We start from the raw sequence: 21,425 nt of genomic DNA, 5'->3' as shown, positions 1-21,425 counted from the left end.
TTGATAACTTTGGTGAAGGGGTTGTTTAAAAACATACCCCTGATAAGTTTCGTGTAAAGTTCGTCAACAAAAAAGTTCGTTAACAAGGGGATATGTGTAAGTTATCAGGAGATCAACTTCAGGCCATGTTTTTGTAGGAGGATATTTAGTGTCTTGGAGAAGCAAGAAACAAGCCATGTCTCAGGGATGAGTTAGTTGTTATGGTCAAGAAATATATTATAAGAGCTAAAGATATCAAAGACCAGATGCATGAATGTATGGTGTGACAACAATCAACAATTAATATAACAAACAACCCAGTTAAACATGATAGAACCAATCACCAATCATATGGAGATAGACATATTCTTTATCGATGAAAAGCTGGATGCTGGGATTATCATGTCATGTGGGGCAGGCATTACCGCCGCCACCACAGGGTCTAGGGTCCAGTGGAACCATCTTCAGGAGATAAATCCTCATATTAGTGTTTTTTTCTAGGTCTTGTTAGTTTGACGGTTTGGATTCTATGTGAGTCGTTCCTTTCTATTTCGTCCCTCTTAGTCGCCAACTATGCTATAAAGCAAAGACAGTCCCCGTGTAATAGGTCATCAAAGAAATAAACAGAGAAAATCAAAGGTTTACCTCTGGAATCAATCTATCCCCCAGCCGTCACGACGCCAAGCTTAAACTCCTTGGCCCTCGCCCTCCTACCACCCACAACTACCCCCTCCGTAACCTAGGTCGTGACAACTTGGTATCGGATTTGCCGGTCCTCGGCTCTTCCCCACCGCCGACGACCATGGCCTCCCTCGCAGAGATTACCAAGCTCTAGACAAGAAGTTTTCTCTGCGGAGGAAGGAACTTGTGGACAAACTACAGGGCACCATCCTCACGAAATTTGAGGTGGACATTGATGACCTCAAGGAGCAAGCAGCACCCAACTGGCTGGCTATCCAGCGCCTAGAGTAGGGGGGCTTCAGCAAAAGCGATGACAAGGTCAAGCCCATCGAACGACCATGACGGTGGCAAGTCTGATGCTGAACTTGCTGATTGGAAGCCCAAATTCCACAAACTGGAGTTTCCCACTTTCGACGGCTTTGAAAACACGCTGCTATGGTTCATGCGCGTGGAGCATTTTTTGAAGGGCAAGGAACACTTGGAGGCAAGGTGTGGCCCGCATCATACCATCTGTCTGGACACGCGTCCTGTGGTATCAGTCTTGGTGGTATCGGCGTTTCAAGGCGCGCATGGCGCATCCCCATGCGTAGAGTTCACCAAGCTGTTGAATCGGCGTTTCGGGCGTAAAATCTTGAATGAGCTGGCTGCTATCATGCACTTGCGCCAGACGGGCTCCGTCAACGACTATGAGGTGCAATTTTTGACGCTTGCCTGCAGGTGTGACGGGCTCACCAAGGCACACCAAGTGGAGTTGTTTGTGGCGGGTCTCCATAAGTTGATTCGGGCCGACGTCAAGCTCCGGTACCAGGAAATGCCTGGAGGTTGCCATGGATCATGCACGTGCATACGAGGAGCGTGATGCACCAGATGATGGCGACACACCTCCCATGCCTAAGGGCAGAACTTGGGGCTGGGGGGGGGGGGGGGGGGATGGCCATCCACTCCAGCACCTGCAGCTCTCCCCAAGGCTGCCTCACCAGCCGCAGTTGCGTTGCCTGGCAAGCGGCTATCACCAGCTGAGATGGATGAGTGGCGTACCAAGGGACTCAGCTACAACTGCGACGACAAATTCACCCCTGGACATCGTTGCAAGCGTATTTTTTGCATGCTACGTGGACGTTTCTGGCACGGAGGAGCCTGATACACATGTTGACTCTCCATGCCCTCATTGGCATCGCGGATCTGGAAACACCATGCAGATTTTGGTGGATGTCGCTGGCACACATCTCATAGCTCTTGTAGATTATGGGTCTACTCACAACTTCATCTCCAGGAGGCCGCATCCCGCTCGGGTTCCTGTAACCAAGTGCGTCAGCATGTGCGTGGCTGTAGCAAATGGTGACCATGTGTCCAGCAACGGTGTCTGTCGTGATATGGCTGTCATTTGTACCCAAGAGCGCTTTGTGATCACCTGTTATGCACTCGCTCTCAAGGGGTTTGACATGGTCCTCGCCGCCTCGGCATTCAGTGGCTGCGCTAGCCTGACCAATTTACTGGGATTTCTCCAGGCTGACCATGACATTTTGGATCGTCGGGTCACATTACATGGCGAGGCACTATTGAAGTCTTGATCGGGGCTGGCTTCTTACACTGCTCACGAGCTCCTGCCTGGGCTGCTTGAGGAGTTCCGGAACCTCTTTAGCAAGCCATGCATCCTTCCACCTCCCTGACATTGTGATCATTGCATCCATCTGCTCCCAGGATCCGGTCCAATGGTGGTACGCCCATACCGCTACCCAACAGTGCAGAAAGATGAAATTGAGAGGCAACACATGGATGTTAGAGTATGGGTTGATCTGGCCAACCAAATCAGGATTCTCCTCACTTGTGTTGCTTGTAAAGAAGCCTGACAAATCTTGGCGCTTCTGCATTGACTAGTGCACTTAATACTGTGAAGGACAAGTTTCTGATCCCGGTTGTTGAGGAATTGTTGGACAAACTCCGTGGTGCATGTTTCTTCACTAAATTGGACTTGCGTTTCGGCTATTACCAAGTCCGCATGCATGTTGATGACATCCACAAGACAACATTCCGCACTCACGAGGGCCTCTTCGAGTTTGTGGTCATGCCTTTTGGGCTGACTAATGCACCAGCCACCTCCCACCTTCCAGGCACTCATGAATGAAGTCCTCTAGCCCTACTTGCAACTCTTCGTTCTTGTCTCTTTTGATATATTCTTATTTACAGTACCTCGTGGCTTGATCATTTGCATGCAGTATTCCAGTTGTTACAGGAACATCAGCTAAAGCATGCTACGTGCACCTTGGGCGCACCCAAGGTGGCATACTTGGACCATGTCATCTCTGAGGGAAGCATCACCATGGATCCAGACAAGGTTCAAGCTATGGTGGACTGGCCGATGCCTAAGCCTATTCGCCATGCGGGGCTTTCTTGGTCTTGGAGGTTACTATAGCAAATTAATCCGCAACTTTGGCTCTAGTGCAGCACCCCTTACCTAGCTCCTCAAAAAGGAAGGGTACCGCTGGACCGACGAGGCAGAAATTGCATTCCAGACACTCAAGGCAGCACTTACTCAGGCACCGGTGCTAAACATGCCAGACTTCAGCAGGGAATTCATCGTCGACTGTGACATATGAATTACAGGGTTTAGGTGGAACAACCTTTGGATCTGAGGGCTATTCCGTGGCCTGGAGGTGCTTGGGGGCCGACGGGTTGTCGACGGTGCGGCGCCGCCGCCGCTGCAGTAGTAGAAGGTAGCAGGGATTAGAGATAGAGAACAGAGATTAGCGAAACTAGACTTTATTGATTATTGCTTGCCTCTAAGCTTACAAGGGTAGGTCCTTTATATAGGACATGGACTAGTACTACTTCGACATACTTCAGATTCTAATAGGAATCTGACTCAAATACTACCTTAATAGAATCTGGAGACTACCAAAACATATGCATCCTTCTAGGACATCGAACTGCCCTTGTCTAGCCACAGCCTAACCTGCCCCTGCTGCCTTGCGCCTTCCATAATGAATTCCCCACGTAACATCTCTCCCTCGACAAGCAGCTTCCCTCGAGCTGATAATCTGGATACTGCTTGATGAAGTCAGCAAGGGGCTCCCAAGTGGCATCCATTTCTGAAGAACCGACCCATTGAACAAGCACATGCTTCACTCCTCTGCGCATGCATGAGCTTAATACTTTGGCAGGCTCCGGAATGACGCGGCCATCCTGAATTAATGGCAATGGTGGTGTCACATCAGGAGCGACGCCATGGAATTTCTTCAAAAGACTCACATGGAAGACATCATGTACTCGAGAGCCTTCTGGAAGATCCAGCTTGTAGGCAATAGAACCAACGGGCTCCAGAATCTTGTAAGGTCCATAAAAGGCTGAGCTAACTTGCCACGTGTATGGCCTGGCAATGAAGCAGCTTGCTCGTGGTGAAGGCGCAGCCATGCCCACTCATCAACATCAAAGGACAGATCCCGATGATGGTCATCATCATACTTCTTGCAGCGTTGTTGGGCTCGCGGCAAGTAGACGCCCACAAACCTCCTGTAGAAACTGATCACATTCTTGCAAAGCTGTCCCTACCGACTCAACTTTGGCTTCGCCCCTGTTGTAAGTTGGTAGAGCAGGAGGGTCACGGCCATAGACCACCTTGAAAGGAGTATCACGAAGCGAAGAATGATATGATGTGTTGTAGCAGTATTATGCCCAAGGAAGCCAGTCCAGCCACTGCCGAGGTCGATCTCCTGTCATGCACCGAAGGTACATACAAATCACCTTGTTCACCACCTCGGTCTGATCCTCGGACTGAGGGTGAAACGCTGAACTCATATGCAAGCGAACTCCGGAAAGGCGGAAGATGTCGCGCCACAAATTGCTGGTAAAGACAGGGTGACGGTCGCTTATGATGGACCATGGAAGCCCATGGAGCCGAACAATACCGTCAAAGAAAGCGCGTGCCATCGGGATAGCAGTGTATGGATGTGCCAATGGTATGAAGTGTGCATATTTGGAGAAGTGATCAACAATAGAAACGATCACTCTCTTGCCATGGACACGGGGAAGGGCCTCAATAAATATCCGACCAGACCGACGCAGGTACTATCAGGGGCTGAAGGAGACTAGCAGGATGAAGAGTCTCAGTCTCGGTCCGTTGACAAATCTGGCAGGAACGTGCCGATTCTTGCACCAATGCACGGTCAACAGGTATGTGGAAGGTCTCACGCAAGCGATAAAGTGTCTTCTGAATGCCCTCATGAGGTGCACGGGGCTGTTCCAGTAAAGAAGCTACCAGTGGCGATGATGGAAGCACATAAACATGTCGGCCGTGCAAGATCAGATCATCACAACATGACCAAGGGTCATCGAGCTCACCAGACAGAATACGGGCATGCAAATCAGATAGCTCGGTAGATGTTGCAATCTCATTGCGCAAGTCATTGAAAAGAGCAAACTGCGGTGATGAGATGGCACAAACTGTGACAAGGCTATCATCAGAGTCACGTCGAGACAATGCATCAGCGACGGTGTTAAGGCGCCCACGGTACTCCACTATGAAGTCGTATCCAAATAACTTGCTCAACCCATTGATATTGTGGAATTGTCGAAAGCCGTTGGTCTAAGATGAACTTGAGACTGTAGTGGTCAGTGCGGACAGTGAATGCACGTCCCCACAAGTATGGCCGCCAATGCCGCACAGCTTGGACTAGGCCGATTAGCTCCCTCTCATAGGCTGCCAACTTAGCATGACGCGGTGTTATGGGCCGACTGTAGAAAGCCGACGGACCATCACCCTGGTGAAGAAGAACCACGCCAAAGCTGGAGCCGGAAGCATCACACTTGATGAAGCGAGTGCCGAAGCCAGGCATCTGAAGTACTGGGGCTGTAATGAGGGCAGCCTTGAGCGCACCAAATGCGGCTTGAGCTTCTGCACACCAACGAAATCCCTCCTTCAGCAGCTTCGTGAGCGGGGCTGCGATGGTACCAAAGTCCTTGATGAACTTGCAGTAATAGCCTGCAAGGCCAAGGAAACCTCGTAGCGCATGCACTGACCGTGGGTTTGGCCAATCTGCCACAACACGGACCTTGTCGACATCCATGGCCACACCATCTGCAGAAATCACATGGCCTAGGTATGCAACGGATGCAGTCCCAAAGGTGCACTTATACCGTTTGAGAAAGAGAGTATGCTGCTGCATAACCTGAAACACAAGGCGAAGATGGCGGAGGTGCTCCGACCATGATGAGCTATAAATCAAGATATCATCAAAGAAGATGAGAACAAAACGGGCGGAGGAAGGGCGAAGGATCTCGTTCATCATGGCCTGGAAAGTTGCCGGGGCATTGGTCAGACCAAAAGGCTAGGAACTCGTAGTGGGCATCATGCGTGTGAAAGGCTGTCTTCGCGATGTCATCTAGGTACATGCGCACTTGTTGATAACCAGAATGCAAATCAAGCTTGGTGAAGAAGCGCGCGCCATGAAGCTCGTCAAGAAGTTCATCCACCACTGGAATTGGAAACTTATCCTTAATCGTTTGCTCATTGAGAGCACGATAGTCAACACAAAAGCGCCACGAGCCATCTTGCTTCTTAACAAGAAGAACTGGTGAGGAAAAAGTTGAATCACTGATGCGAATAATGCCCTGCTGCAACATTTCTGTGCATTGGCGCTCAATCTTGTCCTTCTGCAGTTGCGGATAGCGGTAGGGCCGTACATCGACCGGAGACCCATCAGTCCGGAGTCGAATTCGGTGATCATGTGCATGGGCAGGTGGCAAGGAGGAAGGCTTGGTGAGATGTCGTCAAATTCTGCGAGCAGTTCAGTCATCCAATCCTCAGGCTCGGGAGCAACCAAAGCACGGACAACAGCCGGTCGTGGCAAGACGCGACTTGTCCAAGTCACAGGTTGGCCCTCCCAGTGGAATGACACGGTCATGTTGTCGAAATCCCAGAGGATAGGACCCAAATTACGCAACCAGCCAACACCAAGAACAATATCAAAGCTGCCAAGGGGTATGGCAGAACAGTCTGTTGTGAAGTGTTGCTCCCCAATATGCAATGGAAGGCCACGAAAAACTCCACCACTGGCCACTTGGTCACCATTAGCAACCATCACACGTAGGCCAGGACAAGAACGTGGGGTCAAACCAGCGCGGGTCGGCGCTCTCATCGATGAAATTATGGGTCGACCCTATATCCAGGAGCGCCGTGAAGGGTGAATTACCAATTAGAACCTCTAGCTGCAAGGTGTCGGTCGCCTGGATGCTCCACAAACTGGTCATAGCTTGGATAGACACCTTCACACAGTTCTCTTCCTCGGGCAGTGTCTCAAAATCATCATCGAAAGATGTATCAACCTCAATCGAAAACAGCTTGGCGCAACGGTGACCGCGCACAAACTGTTCGTCACAATTAAAGCAGAGGCCTTGCTTTCGGCGTTCTGCAATCTCTGTGGGAGAGAGACGACAAAAGGCGCGACCGGCTGGCGTGGTGGCTGCTGCTCAACCTGGCAATCGGGTCGGGTCAGGCCGGGTCGACCTCAGCCAGACCCACGCCCGAACCCTTTATCGGGCCAAGCTTGCGCCCACGACCCTACCCACGGGTCTCATATCAGACCCACGCCCGAACCCATCGGGTTACCCGGCCTAATCGGGCACCCATCGGTCATGACTAAAAACAATTATTAGTTCTAATTTTCGCTTATTATGGTACTACTTTTAATAGTGGCGAACCAGGCTCGCGTACACTACGATATTTATGTCTGCGAGCTGAAGTAAAATGAGCATCCGTGTGCTACCTTTATAGTGCTCCTGAAGCTCCACTTCTCATCAGCTAGGCGAGGTGGTACTAAAATTACCTGCTTTGCCCACTTTTGCTAGTGCCCCGTGCGGCTGCATATCCACCATAGGCTGATGATGGCTGAACAATGCTTGGGCCCATCATTTGTTTTGAGAACTTGGCCCATCATACATATACGTGTGTTGTGTGCACAAAAGAATGATTCAAGGCCGAGCTCGTTTGGGCTCTTGGCATAGTAGTCATGTGTTGCCCACTTGCCATCGGTAGAAAAAGCTCTCTGATGTCGTTTTACATGCATTGCTACGTTTGGTTGTTCTGAATAAATTAATTAGCAAGTATCTTCACCAAAACGTCCACACATAATATAATATTTTAATCACTATATTAATCGGGTGACCCATTGGGTGACCCACGGGCAGAACATTATACCCATACCCTACCCATATATTATCGGGTTACCCATCGGGCTTACCCATGGGTGAATATGGCGACCCAAACCCTACCCATTCGGGTCGGGTGCCCATGGGCGCAGCCGCCCATGGGTTGGATTGCCGGGTTGAGCTGCTGCAGTGGTTACCCCGGGTACAGTTGGTCCTCCAAGCCGCTGTTTGGTGGCAGGAATCGGCAAAGATGGTCGTGTGAACGAACGGGATGAGTGAGGAGTGGTTGCTATGGAGGATTGAGTCAGATATGCACGACGTTCATATGCAAGTGCAAGGCTGATGGCATCATCAAGGTCCTCGGGACGAGCTAGTTCCACATCTGTGCGCAAGGTCTCAGGCAGGCTCATGGTGAACAATTTCACTAAAGTCTCGACTGGCTGAGGGGGCGCGCGGTGCAGCAGATGAGTGAACCATTCCTGGTAGTCAGTGACGCTGCCATTGAACGGACAACGTGCTACAGCTCCAAGCTTATTGGTGTGTGCAGGTGGTCCAAATTTCTTGGCGCACAACTGCTTAAAGAGATCCCAAGATGGGCGGCCCTTTGCTTTGGCATACTTGTGATACCATAGGGGAGCATCGCCATTGAGATGGAACGATGCCAGCCAAACCTGACTTGCATCTGGAGTGCATTGACCTTCAAAAAATTGCTCACATCGTACTAACCATGCAAAAGGGTCTTCCTTGCCATCAAATAGTGGAAACTCCAGCTTGGCATACTTTGGTACATGGGGCGAAGCACCTGGGTCAAGCATGTCAATTGAGTGTCGGTTTGGGACGGATGGTGATGGGTGGAAGTGGGCAGAGCTATATGGTGGAGGCGGGTAGTTTGGAAGCTGTTGTTTTGCTGGGTCTGGAGGGATAGAGATAATTGGTTTGTTGTGTTGGATTGGGTAGGACAGGGGGTTATTCTGTGGCCTGGAGGTGCATGGGGGCCGACGGGTTGTCGACGGTGCCGCCGCAGTAGCAGAAGGTAGCAGGGATTAGAGATAGAGAACATATATTAGGGAAACTAGACCTTGTTGATTATTGCTTGCCTCTAAGCTTACACGGGTAGGTCCTTTATATAGGACATGGACTAGTACTACTTCGACATTGTTCGGACTCATAGGAATCAGACTCAAATACTACCTTGATAGAATCTGGAGACTACCAAAACAGATGCATCCTTCTAGGACATCGAACTGCCCTTGTCTAGCCACAGCCTAACCTGCCCCTGCTGCCTTGCGTCTTCCATAATGAATTCCCCACGTAACATTAGGGCACACCAAGGTGACGGTGCTATAGCTTTCTTCGTCCGCCCCATTGCCCAGTGCCATGCCAGACTGGCTGCCTACGAGTGTGGGCTCATTGGCCTCATGCACGCCATTTGACATTAGAGATCATATCTATGGGGTTGTGCTTTCTGTGTGCGGACAGACCACTACAGTTTCAACGCTTGTCCACTATCCCTCAACACCACTGGGTCAGCAAGCTCCCCGATTATGATTTCTCCATTGAGTTCCTCCCGGGCAAGGTAAACATTGTGGCTGATGCCTTGTTTCGTCTGGAGGAAGACAGGGACTGCTGATGGCATTGTCCAGCCTGTCCTTCACGCTTTTTGACACCTTGCGTGCTTCTATGGCCACAGACCTAGCACTGGTGTAGTTGCAGCAGTAGCATGTTGCGGGTGACCTCGGGCCTCCTTGGGGTTGCACCTATAGCCTTCTCACATATGGTGGATGCATCTACATCCTGCCATCCTCCATTATTTTCCACCATACTTGGCTGTGACGCCCCCGATTCGACCGTACACTAATCATACACGCAAATGTGTACGATCAAGATCAGGGACTCACGGGAAGATATCACAACACAACTCTAGACACAAATTAAAATAATACAAGCTTCATATTACAAGCCAGGGGCCTCGAGGGCTCGAATACAGAAGCTCGAACACAAGAGTCAGCGGAAGCAACAATATCTGAGAACAGACATAAGTTAAACAAGACTGCCTTAAGAAGGCCAACACAAAAGCAAAAACGATCGAAAAGGCAAGGCCTCCTGCCTAGGACCTCCTAACTACTCCTGGTCGTCGGCGGTATCCACGTAGTAGGCACTCTCGGGGTAGTAGTAGTAGTCGTCGGTGGTGGCATCTGGCTCCTGGGCTCCATCATCTGATCGCAACATCCGGAAAGGAGAATGAAGGGGGAAAAAAAGGAAGCAAAGCAATCGTGAGTACTCATCCAAAGTACTCGCAAGCATCAGATCTATACTAAGTATGCATTGACATCAAAGGAAGGGATGTATCTGTGGACTATACTGCAGAATGCCAGAATAGAGGGGAAGGCCTAGCCTATCAAAGACTAGCATCTTCAAGCATCTAGTATTAACGTCCAGAGATCCTTCCTCGACTCCCTGCGAGAAAGCAATCCCGGAGCCAACATATCCATCACATGTCTCAAGTATCCATTTCTAGTTGTAATAGATCGGGATACAACTTTGAGCGTCCGTTACCGTGGACACGGCTATTCAAATAGATAACTTCCCTGCAGGGGTGCACCACATTACCCAACACACTTGATTACTCTGGCCGGACAGACTTTCCTGGGTCATGCCCGGCCTCGGAAGATCAACATGTTGTAGTCCTACCTAGCCTTCGCAGAGGTCCCCGCCGGTCTACATCCTAAGCGCTCCGGGGTCTTGGGCCCATCGCCCTTTGCAATTCGGGTCGTTGCGCGCAGGCGGGTCCAGGCACCACCTCTGCCTAGATGGCGCCGGCCCAGCCGTGCCGCAATGCTGAACTGGATGTCTGATAGAGCTTTCGGAAGAAACGTACGACGCTGAGTGCCCATATCTGTTCCCGTGTGGTGGTTAGTGCGTATAGGCCAGTGGCCAACTCAGATCAAATACCCAAATCCTTAGTGTGTTGGGAGCTCGCGGAGACGAGCAGAGACTCACGATCATGTGACCCCGTCGCCCCGTCTCGAGGAAATACGACAAGGGCCAGGCCCAACCCTCTCTCTAGGGCGGTCTACATGCCCGGCCGTGCCTCGTAATTATTTAGCGGGTACCCTCGAGGTCAACCTAACAAACCAGAGACTGTCGGGAACTCAGGTCCACCTCTACCGGGCTGGTACCGCTTGTCCCTTCAGTCCCGCAGGAACAGTACACGGGGGCTACAGGTAAAGGTAACTGTGTGTTCGTGTCATCAAGGGGGAAATCCGAGGAATCACCCTCGACGGATTCCTTCTCGATGTAACCGTCAAGGTGAACTAGGAGGAATCACCCTCGATGGTTCACACTTGAGGGGTTGCACGACAGAGACGTCATCGGGAGTGGTGAAGGAGGAATCACCCTCGATAGACCACGACCGATTAGCTACGTTACAGAGTTATCATCAGGAGTGCGTTACGAGGTATCACCCTCGACACTCGATAGTAGCTCTGCAGAGTCGTACAACTAAGGGGGTGAGGTGATGTGTTGGGCTCTGGTCGTCGATCACGTTGATCGAGTCATCGGTGATGAAGCAGGGGCAACTGGGACAAGGTGAGGGTCACTGATGGATCACTAACCAACCTATACTAAGTAGTTTAGGATAAGTAGGTAAGGTACAATGAGCAGTTACAAAAGCAGGCTATGCATCAGAATAGGAGCAATCAAGTACAGTAGCAAAATCTAATGCAAGCATGAGAGAGAATGGAATGGGCGATATCAGAATGATCAAGGGGGGTTTGCTTGCCTAGAAGCTCTGCTGGAAAGGAAGAAGGGTCGTCGATGACGTAGTCGATCACAGGAGCATCGACAGCGGTCTCGGGGTTACCAAAGAGGAGGGGGAAGAAACAGTAAATATAAAGCACATAGGTGTAACCCAGATGTAAGACATGACAACAGGCAGTGCTAGGGGTGTTCTAACGCGGTACTATACGATGCAGACGGAGGGGGAAAACATCCGGGAATGTTTTCCTAGTGTTAGGCATTTTTGGTCAGATGAAAGAGAGGGGATGGTTCCATGTTCGCTATGCTAGGGGCACGTGACAGACGAACGGAGTGCGTATTCGGAATCGTCACGTTTTTTTGAGCAACTTTCATATATAAATTATTTTAATCCGAGTTACGGTTTATTTTATATGATTTTTTCAAAGTTTTAATTATTTTTTGAATTTATTAATAATTAATTAATTCAGAAAACGAATTAATGCGTCAGCATGAGGTTAGGTTGACATCAACAGTCACCTAGTCAGCTGACTGGTCAAACTGACATGGGGGACCCACCTGTCATAGACAGTGGGTTAAACAGAGTTAATTTAAACCTAAATTAGTTAATTAGACTAAAGGACCCACCTGTCAGTCTCTACCTATTTAACTAATTAAATTAACTTAGTAAAACCTGTTTAATTAGTATTAAGGGGGTGGGCCCCATTGTCAGTGTCCATTTGGACTTAATAACCCTGGGCCCGCCCACATGTCAGTGGCCCGGGGGTTAGTTGTTTTAGTCAGTAGGTGGGGCCCCGGGGTCGGTGGGTGATTAGTAACTAACCCCTGCGGGATCCACTTGTCAGTGGCCCACGGGGTGCCTCTGGCGGCCGGCGCACGTGGTTGGCCTCTGGCGACCACCCAGGACGGCGGCGACGGCCGGAACCTCGTACAGGGCTTGGGGGGGGGGCATGCGGCTGGGCCGGTTCGAATGTCCACGATGTGGCGTGTCGAACCGCGGCCTCGGTTTGGCCCGGGAGGGGCGGTAGTGCGCCGGCGACGAGGGTCGCGACTGCCGGAGGTCGGACTAGGGCGGCGCAGTAGCTAGAGACGGTAAGAGAGAAAGGGGGAGGGCGCATCCGGCGCGGCGGCTGGAGGCGGCGTGAGCGGCTGCGAGCGCGGGGAGGGACCGGCGCAAGGAGGCAAGGAGGCGCGTACGGGGACGTGGCGAGCAGAGCCAGCGGCTACGGTCATCGGCACGGGCGGTGGCGGGCAACCTAGAGAGAAAACGGGGACGGGAGCCTCACCATGGGGCACACGATGGCCGTCGGGAGGTTAGTAGCTGCAGCGACGAAGGTCGGCGCCGGGGATTACGGCGTAGGCGTTGCTGCGCAACTTCACCGGTCGGCCTCGGGCTTGTGCAGGACGAGGGCGACGCCGGGGAGGCCGTAGGACGGCTCGACGAGGCCCAGTGAGGGCGTTGGCCATGACCATGATGAAGCGACGGCGGCGGCAGCGTTCGGTGGATCTGGAGGAGGGGGGTGTAGCGAGAGGGGATGGGGGAGAGGGAGGGGGAAGTGAGCGAGTGGGGGAGGGGGGGGGGACGAGGAGCCGCGGGGTGGCTCCCTTATCCCCTCCACGGTGGGGATGACGAGGCGGTCCGGCAGGGACGGCGAGGGGCGTGCGCCCTCGGTCGGTCGAACAGGAAGAAGACGACCGCGAGAGGGGAAGTGGGCTGGGCTGCTGGCCTGCTACCTTGGCCTAAGGCCAAGGGCAGTGAGTGGGTTTTCCTTTTGTTTTTATTCTTTTCCGTTTCTTCTAATTTTTGTTTTCTTTTAGTTTCATTTTATTTTAATTTTTGTAAAATATATTACTAGCCCCTAAATTAGTATTATTAATTATGCCACTGCCACAATTAGTTTGGCCCCAAAATAAAATAGTTTAATATTTTATAAATTAAATAGCATTTAGATAAATGTTTTAGCCATTGTTTTATTGATTTTTGGGCATTTAGATACTTTATAAAATATGGGTTTCAACATGATAATATCTAAGGATTATTTGCCACACCTTGAACATTTTAGTTTGCATGTTTGACAAATTTAAATTTGGATTTGAATTTGAATTCTGCCTTGGACCAAATGAGGATTAGCAACAGTAATGTGATGACATGGCACCATTAACAGGGGGTTATTGTAGCTTAATTATCGAGGTGTTACATTGGCTTAGCACATGACACGGGCCATGAGGGGATTCAAAAGACGTTGCACCGCCTACGTCGGGACTTCCATGTGCCAAATGCTCGATGTGTTGTGGATGACTTTGCGTGTGCTTGCCCAATCTGCCAACGTAATAAGTCTGAGCATATGCACTCCAGCAGCCTCCTGCAATCCCTACCAGTCCCCTCTCAGATCTGGGCAGATATTTCTATGATTTTTGTGAAGGGCCTTCCACGGGTGCACGACAAATCAGTCTTTCTTTCAGTGGTGGATCGATTCTCCAAGATGGCACGCTTCATTCCGCTTGGTCACCCCTACTCGGCAGCAACAGTCATCCATGCTTTCTTCACCGACATCGTACAGCTTCACGGCCTACCAGAGACGATAGTATCTGATCGAGACCCTGTGTTTACAAATTACAAGTCAGTTCTGGTCAGAACTCTTCCGCCTCTCCAGGGTTCAGCTCCACATGAGCTCTGCCTTCCATCCGCAGTCTGACGACCAAACGTAGTTTGTCAATTGTGTAATTGCCATGTATTTGCGATGTATGACCGGCGATCGTCCATGCACTTGGCTCCAGTGGCTACCTTCGGTAGAATTCTGCTACAATACATCCTTTCATACCGCCCTCAAGACCACTCCAGTCAAGGTTGTTTTTGGCTGTGATCCTCCAGCTCTAAGGTTCTATTATACTGGGGCAGCCCACATACAAACAGTTCCTTACTCCCAAGATTGAGATGAGTTTATTGCTGATGTCCGGGACCGTCTTCTCCAGGCCCAACAAAGTGACAAGAAATATTATGATGCCAAGCACCATGAAGTCTCCTTCAATGTTGATCAGTGGGTCTGGCTCTGCCTACAGCACCGTCCAGTGGCATCTTGACTGGCTCTAGCTCTGGCAAGTTAGCGGCACGTTACTATGGGTCTGGCTCTGCCTACAGCACCGTCCAGTGGCATCTTTGACTGGCTCTAGCTCTGGCAAGTTAGCGGCACGTTACTATGGTCCTTATAAAATCACAGTGAGAGTGGGTTCAGTGGCTTACAACTTGCAGCTGCCCCCCTCCCCTCCCCCTCCCGGTCCCGTCTACACAACGTGTTTCATGTTAGCCAGCTCCTCCCAGTCTAGTCTACCGTCTACACAACGTGTTTCATGTCTACCATGGCGAACCACTAGCTGCACCTCCTCCGCTGCCAGCAATACATCATGGAAGGGTCATTCCACCACCTCTTCAAGTCCTCAAAGTCCGGCCGGCCTGAGGTATTCATCAGCTCCTAGTCCATTGGGAAGGAGCAGCTGCTTCTGAAGCTTCCCAGGAAGACATGGCAGAATTCAAGTGCAGATATCCCACTTCCAAGCTTGAGGACGAGCTGCTTGTCGAAGGGGGGGAGTGATGTCATGTGGGGCAGGCATTACCGCCGCCACCACAGGTCCAGCCGAACCACCTTCAGGAGATAAATCCTCGGATTAGTGTTTTCTTATTCTTCAAGTCTTGTTAGTTTGGTTGTTTGCATTCTGTGCGGGTCATTCCTTGTGTGTCTCTCCCTCTTAGTCGCCAGCTGTGCTATAAAGCGAAGGTAGTCACCGTGTAGTAGGGCAAAGAAATAAACAGAAAAAAGGGGAGGTCTACCTCCGGAACCAATCTATCCCCCAGCCATCGCGGCGCCCAAGCTTAAGCTCCCTCGCCCTGGCCCTCCTACCACCCACAACTACCCCCTCCGTAACCTAGGTCGTGACATATCAAGATAGAGTATGTAGATTCAGGGCAACAAATTGCAGATTGCTTGACTAAAGGACTGGGAACCAGAGAATGTAGCTTAGCGCGTGACAAGATGGGAATGATATATATCTATCATCCCTCTTGAGGGGGAGTGTTGTATGGAAACTCTTTTTTAGTTTCTGGTGTGGTTCCTGCCTTCTAAAAACACTTTATTTGATTTTATGAAGCTCATCATAAATGGGGATATCGATTCTGCATTCAAAAGGCTTGAAGAGTGGTATCCACAGGTCTTAAAGGTATACTGTACTGTCATTTTCCACACTTTGCTATTGTGGTTGCTCAATGTTTTTCGTGTTGCGACCAAAATTATATATGTGCACTGACCAATGAATTATTGTGGATATATGGTTTGTTCCTTAGCACGCTATTTTCAGTTTTCCATAATCAGTATCCTGGAAAAGGTTTCCACTCTAAAAAAGAAGCAATTTTTATCGCAGGACGAAATATCAGTTATTTGCTTCTTGCTTCATTCTCAGAGATTCATTGAATACATCAGGGTAATTATCTGAATATTCTGAATTCAGTTGTGGTTAGGTTTGCATGCAAACATTTTGTACTGGGCGTATGAGCAATTAGTATTTATTATATATTGTTTCAAAGTTGATTGTAAGTTTTTCTCATGCATAAGGCTGAGCAACTGGAGGGTGCTGTAAAATATGCCCGTGCTAACCTGGCCAACTTTTTGGCACACAAAGCTTTTGAGGGGTTGCTGAAGGTAAGTAATTCCATGGACTTTTGCCTCCTTGGCAATAGCGCGTTGCTTTGAATCTTCAACTGTGTTGAGCTATATATTTTGTATTGTTGATTTAAGGAGTGAGTATTTTTCTGTTGCAGGAGAGTGTGGCCCTGCTTGCGTATGAGAAGCCTTCAGAATCTTGCATTGGATATTTGCTGGAGTCCCCACAGCGTGAATTTGTAGCGGACGCGGTGAATGCTGCCATCCTGTCAACGAACCCCAAAATGAAGGATCCAGAGAGCTGCCTTTACTCGTGTCTGGAGAAGTTACTGAGGCAGCTCACGGTATGCAGCTCTGAGCTACGTGCGTTCAACAGCGATCAAGGGGATGTCTTCTTACTTCATAAGGAGATCTATGAAAGATCCAGGCGTCCCTAAGGCACGTCGAGCATTCATACGAGCAGTCAACTCGGAAAATAAGATCCTCATTCTTCTTGGAAAGAAAGAAACATCACCTGGAATTGTGGACCATGCCATGAGGAAACACACACATATTCTCCCCTGAGTGAGGCCTCAAGGTGAATGGAAATTTCGCAGCTTGGGCATAGGACTTTCCAGGAGCTCCTTCCCTGTAATCAGTGAATTTAGATTCACGTGTGATCTCAACCCCTTTGGTGTTTTCATAAACTTGTTGGTTATGTGCAGTTGCACATTGTGAACTTTAAGATAAAGAGCTTGAACAGTACTGTAAATGCAATCAGAATACCATTCTTGTTGACGTGCTATGCCATCAGGTATGTTCGTTCCAGAGATGTAACTGTGCGCTCCTTTTCATTATCGTAGCATTTGGGTCAATAGCGTATGAGCAGCGGGAAGGATAAAAGCAACGCCAGTTTTTTTCTTGACAATCAAGGTATCTCTTTGTTTATTACTCCCTCCATCCCAAAATTCTTGTTTTAGATTTATTATCTAGATACGGATATATCTAATACTAAAACGTGACTTGATACAGAGTAGGGCGTTTTGGTGCCCAGGCTCATGTGCACCTGGTTAGAAAAAAATTCGTAAAAATTTCAAAACAAATTCAAAAAATTTCAAATAAAATTTGTGTGATAGACAATTTGATGCGTGAGGCCCGCTCCAAATTTCAAGTCATTTGGACATATGAGCAGTTCTCAGCAAAAAAGATAAATCGGGCTAAAATAATACATGAACAGTAAACATTTTGCAGACCCCTAATTTGTTTTTTTGCTGATGTCCAAATGACTTGAAATTTGGAGCGGGCCTCACGCATCAAATTGTCTACAACACAACTTTTATTTGGATTTTTTTTGAATTTTTCTAGTATTTGTTTTGATTTTTTTCGTCGGCGCGGGTGCAGATGAGCTCGGGTGCAGAAATGGATTTTCGCTTGATACATTCATATTTAGACAAATTTAAGACAAGAATTTTGAGACGAAGGGAGTAGAAAATAAGGTTACATCATTGACTAAAAGAGATACAATTGAGGGAGGAGGACATCTATCCATGTGCTAGAATCAGTATACTTAGCAAGCTGGGCAAGTTCATGGGCAATCGTATTTGCCTCTCGGTTCTCATGTTTGAAGGAAACTTTCACAAACTCTTAGACATGAAGTAGCAATTATTGAAGATCGCTGCTTCATTACCTAGCATGCATGTCATTCTTCACTCATCAAACGAAGCATCAATGTTAACCTTGACAAAGTCTCTGTGAGGAGGGTTCCAAGTCACTTCCCTCACCCTCTGTTTGTAAAGCAACACTAGTTTTTGTTGTTGAGGTAAACAAAAATAGTTCTTGATTTGAACGCATGAATCAAGAGATAAATATTTAAAAATCAAATCAATGAGAAAACGCAAAAATCTCAGGTTGTGACAAGTGCCGCACATACAATATGTTGCTTGTCACAACTAAAGAAGATGAGAGTGACATTAGTAAGTGGTACCCATTTAACTAGTGATTTCGATGATATATAGCAATCAAAGTGACATTTGGATACCCCTTAGAGCATCTCCAACCCCTCACAAAAAACTCCCTAACATCCCTAATAAGACTTTTCTGGTTATTGAGGTTGAACGCTTTAGAAGATCCCCAATAACCCACCCCAATAAAGCAAACTGATACGGGACCCACTTGTCAACCCCACACCAGGGAACACACACTATTGATGGCAATGTCGGCGCGGCGACGATGACGATGACGTGCGGGTGCGGCACAACAGCGGGCGTTGCTGCGCCTGGCGGCCGGCGTTGTCGTATCGTGGTGGCGTCGGGCGCGGCAACTGGCGGTTGTGGGCGGCGGTGCGGTGTGGCAAGGGTGCACGCAGCAGTGGTGCCCGGCGGCAGAGTTGATGTGCGAGCGGCGGCGGGCGGCGCAGTGGCCCAACGGGCGGTCGTGAGGCGTGGCCGGACGACGGTTCGATGTGGCGGGAGCGTTAATCCAGCGACGTATGGGAGGAGAGAAGAGAAAAAACTGACGTGGCGCTATTTGGGATGGATTGGGAGAAGGCCAACTCCTCCTTTAAATAGGGGAATATGATGTATCTTTTTGCGATCATCAATAACTTAACTTCTGGATCGTGATATTTGACATATGTGTGCCACATGGCTAAAACTATTACACATCTCCTTTCTTCTCTTTTAATTACATGCATAATTGCATTAGGATGAACCATTCTTCTTGCACGTGCATTTGTAGCTCAAACCGTTGGTTTGTTGCAAAAACTGTTTTTATATAAAAGATTCGTTGCAACGAGATCTTCAAAACTAAATCCTATGTTGGTATGTTCCACGACTTTTTCCCCGGGTCAAAATTACCGCGCCTCAGCTATATAAGTTACCATACCTGTGGTATGCAACTTACCATGCTATTTCCACATAAGTTACCGGGGGCATAAACATGGTTCTTCCATCTTCTCCACGCGCACATGTATGCACTAAAGAATAAAAAAGATGATGTTATCCTGGATTCTCCTTATTTCAAAAATTTCAAAATGTTTTGTACCTCAAATCGTCGGTTCGATGCAAAAACCTTATCACATAAAAGATTTGTTGCAATGAGATCTTCAAAATTTGATCCTATATTGATATGTTCCGCTGACTTTTTTGGGGTCAAAATTTACCATGCCTCAGCTACATAAGTTACCATGCATGTGGTATGCCATTTATTGTGCTATTTCCACATAAGTTACCGGGATATATTTTTCAGCAACTTTCCCACTTGGTCAAAAGTTACTGCAGTGTTTATATTTAAGTTACCAGGTATGTGACTCAGTACATTACCATGCTATTTCCATATAAGTTATTGGGGGATATTTTTCAACATCTTTTCCTTCTTGTCAAAAGTTACCGTGATATTTGTACGTAAGTTATCAGGTATGTGGTTCATATATTACTGTGCTATTTTCACATAATTTACTAGGGTATGTTTTCAACAACCTTTTTTCCCGGTCAAAAAAGTTATCGTGGTGTTTCTAGTAAGTTGTTGGGTATGCGGTTCACATATTACTATGCCATTTTCACATAAGTTACCGCGAAAAAGGGAGTATGTTTTCAACAACTTTATTTCCCTTTGGTCAAAATTACCGCAGTGTTTATACGTAAGTTATCGGGTGTGCGGTTCGTGTATTACCGTGTTATTTTCATGTAAGTTATCGATGTATGTTTTCAATAACTTTTTTCTCCTGGTGTAAAAAGTTACCGCAGTGTTTGTACTAAGTTATCATGTATGGATTTGTATATTAACGTGCTATTTTCACATAAGTTACGGAGGTTATATTATGCAACAACTTTTTCTTTCGGTCAAAAAAGTTAACGCGGTGTTTGTACCTAAGTTATCGAGTGTGTGTTTTGCATATTACTGTGTTTCTTTTTACACCCTCTCTATATTTTACAACAACTTTTTTCTCTCCTTCAAAGTTACCACAGTGTTTGTACATAAGTTACTGGATATGCGGTTTGTATATTACCGTCCTATTTTCACATAAGTTGCCGGGAGTATATTTTTCAAATGCTCTTGTCAAAGCTACCGTCGTGTTTGTATGTAACTTATTGGGTATACAGTTCATAAGTGTTTGTTCGTAAGTTATCATGTATGCAATTTGTATATTATCATACTATTTTTACATAAGTTACCCCCAGGTATTTTCTTCAATAACCTTTTCCCTTTGATCAAAGTTACCACGACATTTTATGCAGTATGCATATTACCATGCTATTTTCACATAAGTTACAAGGTATGTTTTCAACTACTTTTTCTTGGTATGTGTTTGTCCGTGAGTTATCGAGTCTGCGGTGCATGTATTACCATGCAATTTACACATAAGTTACCAGGGTTTGTTTTCAAACATTTTTCCCTCCGAGGTTAAAAAGTTATCAAGGTGTTCGTGTGCAATTTATCGTATATGTGGTGTTCATATTATCAACATATTTACATAGAAGTTACAGGGCGTATGTTTTTAAACAACGTTTTTCCTGGGCCAAAAGTTAGCACGCTTACGCTTAGTAAGTTACCACGCCTACGGTGCGTATATTGTCATGCTATTTAAACGAAAGTTAGCGGTTTATATTTTCAATATATTTGTCCCTCTGGGTCAAAAGGTTACCAAGATGTTCATGTGCAAGTTATCATATCTGTGGTGTGCATATTATCAAAGGTATTAACACAAAATTTACCGAGGTGGGGGGTTTGTTTTTAAACAACTTTTTAGGGCTAATAGTTATCACGCGTAGGCTAAGTAAGTTACCACGTATACAATTTGTACATTACCATGCTATTTACACAGAAGTTACTGGGGGTATATTTTTGACATTTTTTTCTGTGCAAGTTATCATATTTGTAGTGTGCATATTATCAAGGTAGAAGTTACAAGGGCAATTTTTTGAACAACCTTTTTCCTGTGCAAAAGATTATCATGATGTTTGTATGTGATTTATCAGCTCTGTAGTCTGTACATTACAGTTCTATTTACATATAAGTTACACAGTGGTATATTTTCATGAACTAGGTGCGGTACTAGAGCTGCAAGCCATGTCATGCATGAACAAAAACAACAACAATTCATCATGATGGATCAAAAAATATGCATGTTGCACATCCATATGAGCGTTATGATTTTGTCTTTACTACTAATATCGAGAGGAACACTTTGCATAACTCTAATATTCAAATTTTTCATGTGCTCCCTACTGATCTTAT

At 47.6% G+C, this 21,425-nt stretch overlaps 1 protein-coding gene across 3 annotated transcripts in view; it reads left to right on the top strand.

Annotated features, from left to right (window-relative positions):
* The window catches only part of LOC123144482 (ran-binding protein M homolog), a 32,042-nt gene extending 15,054 nt beyond the window's left edge, over window positions 1–16,988 (top strand). For 2 of the 3 annotated variants that reach the window (XM_044563640.1, XM_044563638.1), the window contains exons 8-11: window positions 15,703–15,771; window positions 15,973–16,032; window positions 16,164–16,250; window positions 16,370–16,988. In XM_044563640.1, the coding sequence (XP_044419575.1) occupies window positions 15,703–15,771; window positions 15,973–16,032; window positions 16,164–16,250; window positions 16,370–16,648 (495 nt within the window). In that variant the 3' untranslated portion in view covers window positions 16,649–16,988. The remainder of the gene's footprint in view (window positions 1–15,702; window positions 15,772–15,972; window positions 16,033–16,163; window positions 16,251–16,369) is intronic. The other variant, XM_044563639.1, reaches the window with a different exon arrangement.
* The last annotated feature ends 4,437 nt before the right edge of the window (window positions 16,989–21,425 follow it).

The sequence above is a fragment of the Triticum aestivum genome, chromosome 6D (genome assembly GCF_018294505.1).
Source record: "Triticum aestivum cultivar Chinese Spring chromosome 6D, IWGSC CS RefSeq v2.1, whole genome shotgun sequence".
Taxonomy (NCBI): domain Eukaryota; kingdom Viridiplantae; phylum Streptophyta; class Magnoliopsida; order Poales; family Poaceae; genus Triticum; species Triticum aestivum.
This window is presented reverse-complemented; position numbering and strand designations above follow the sequence as displayed.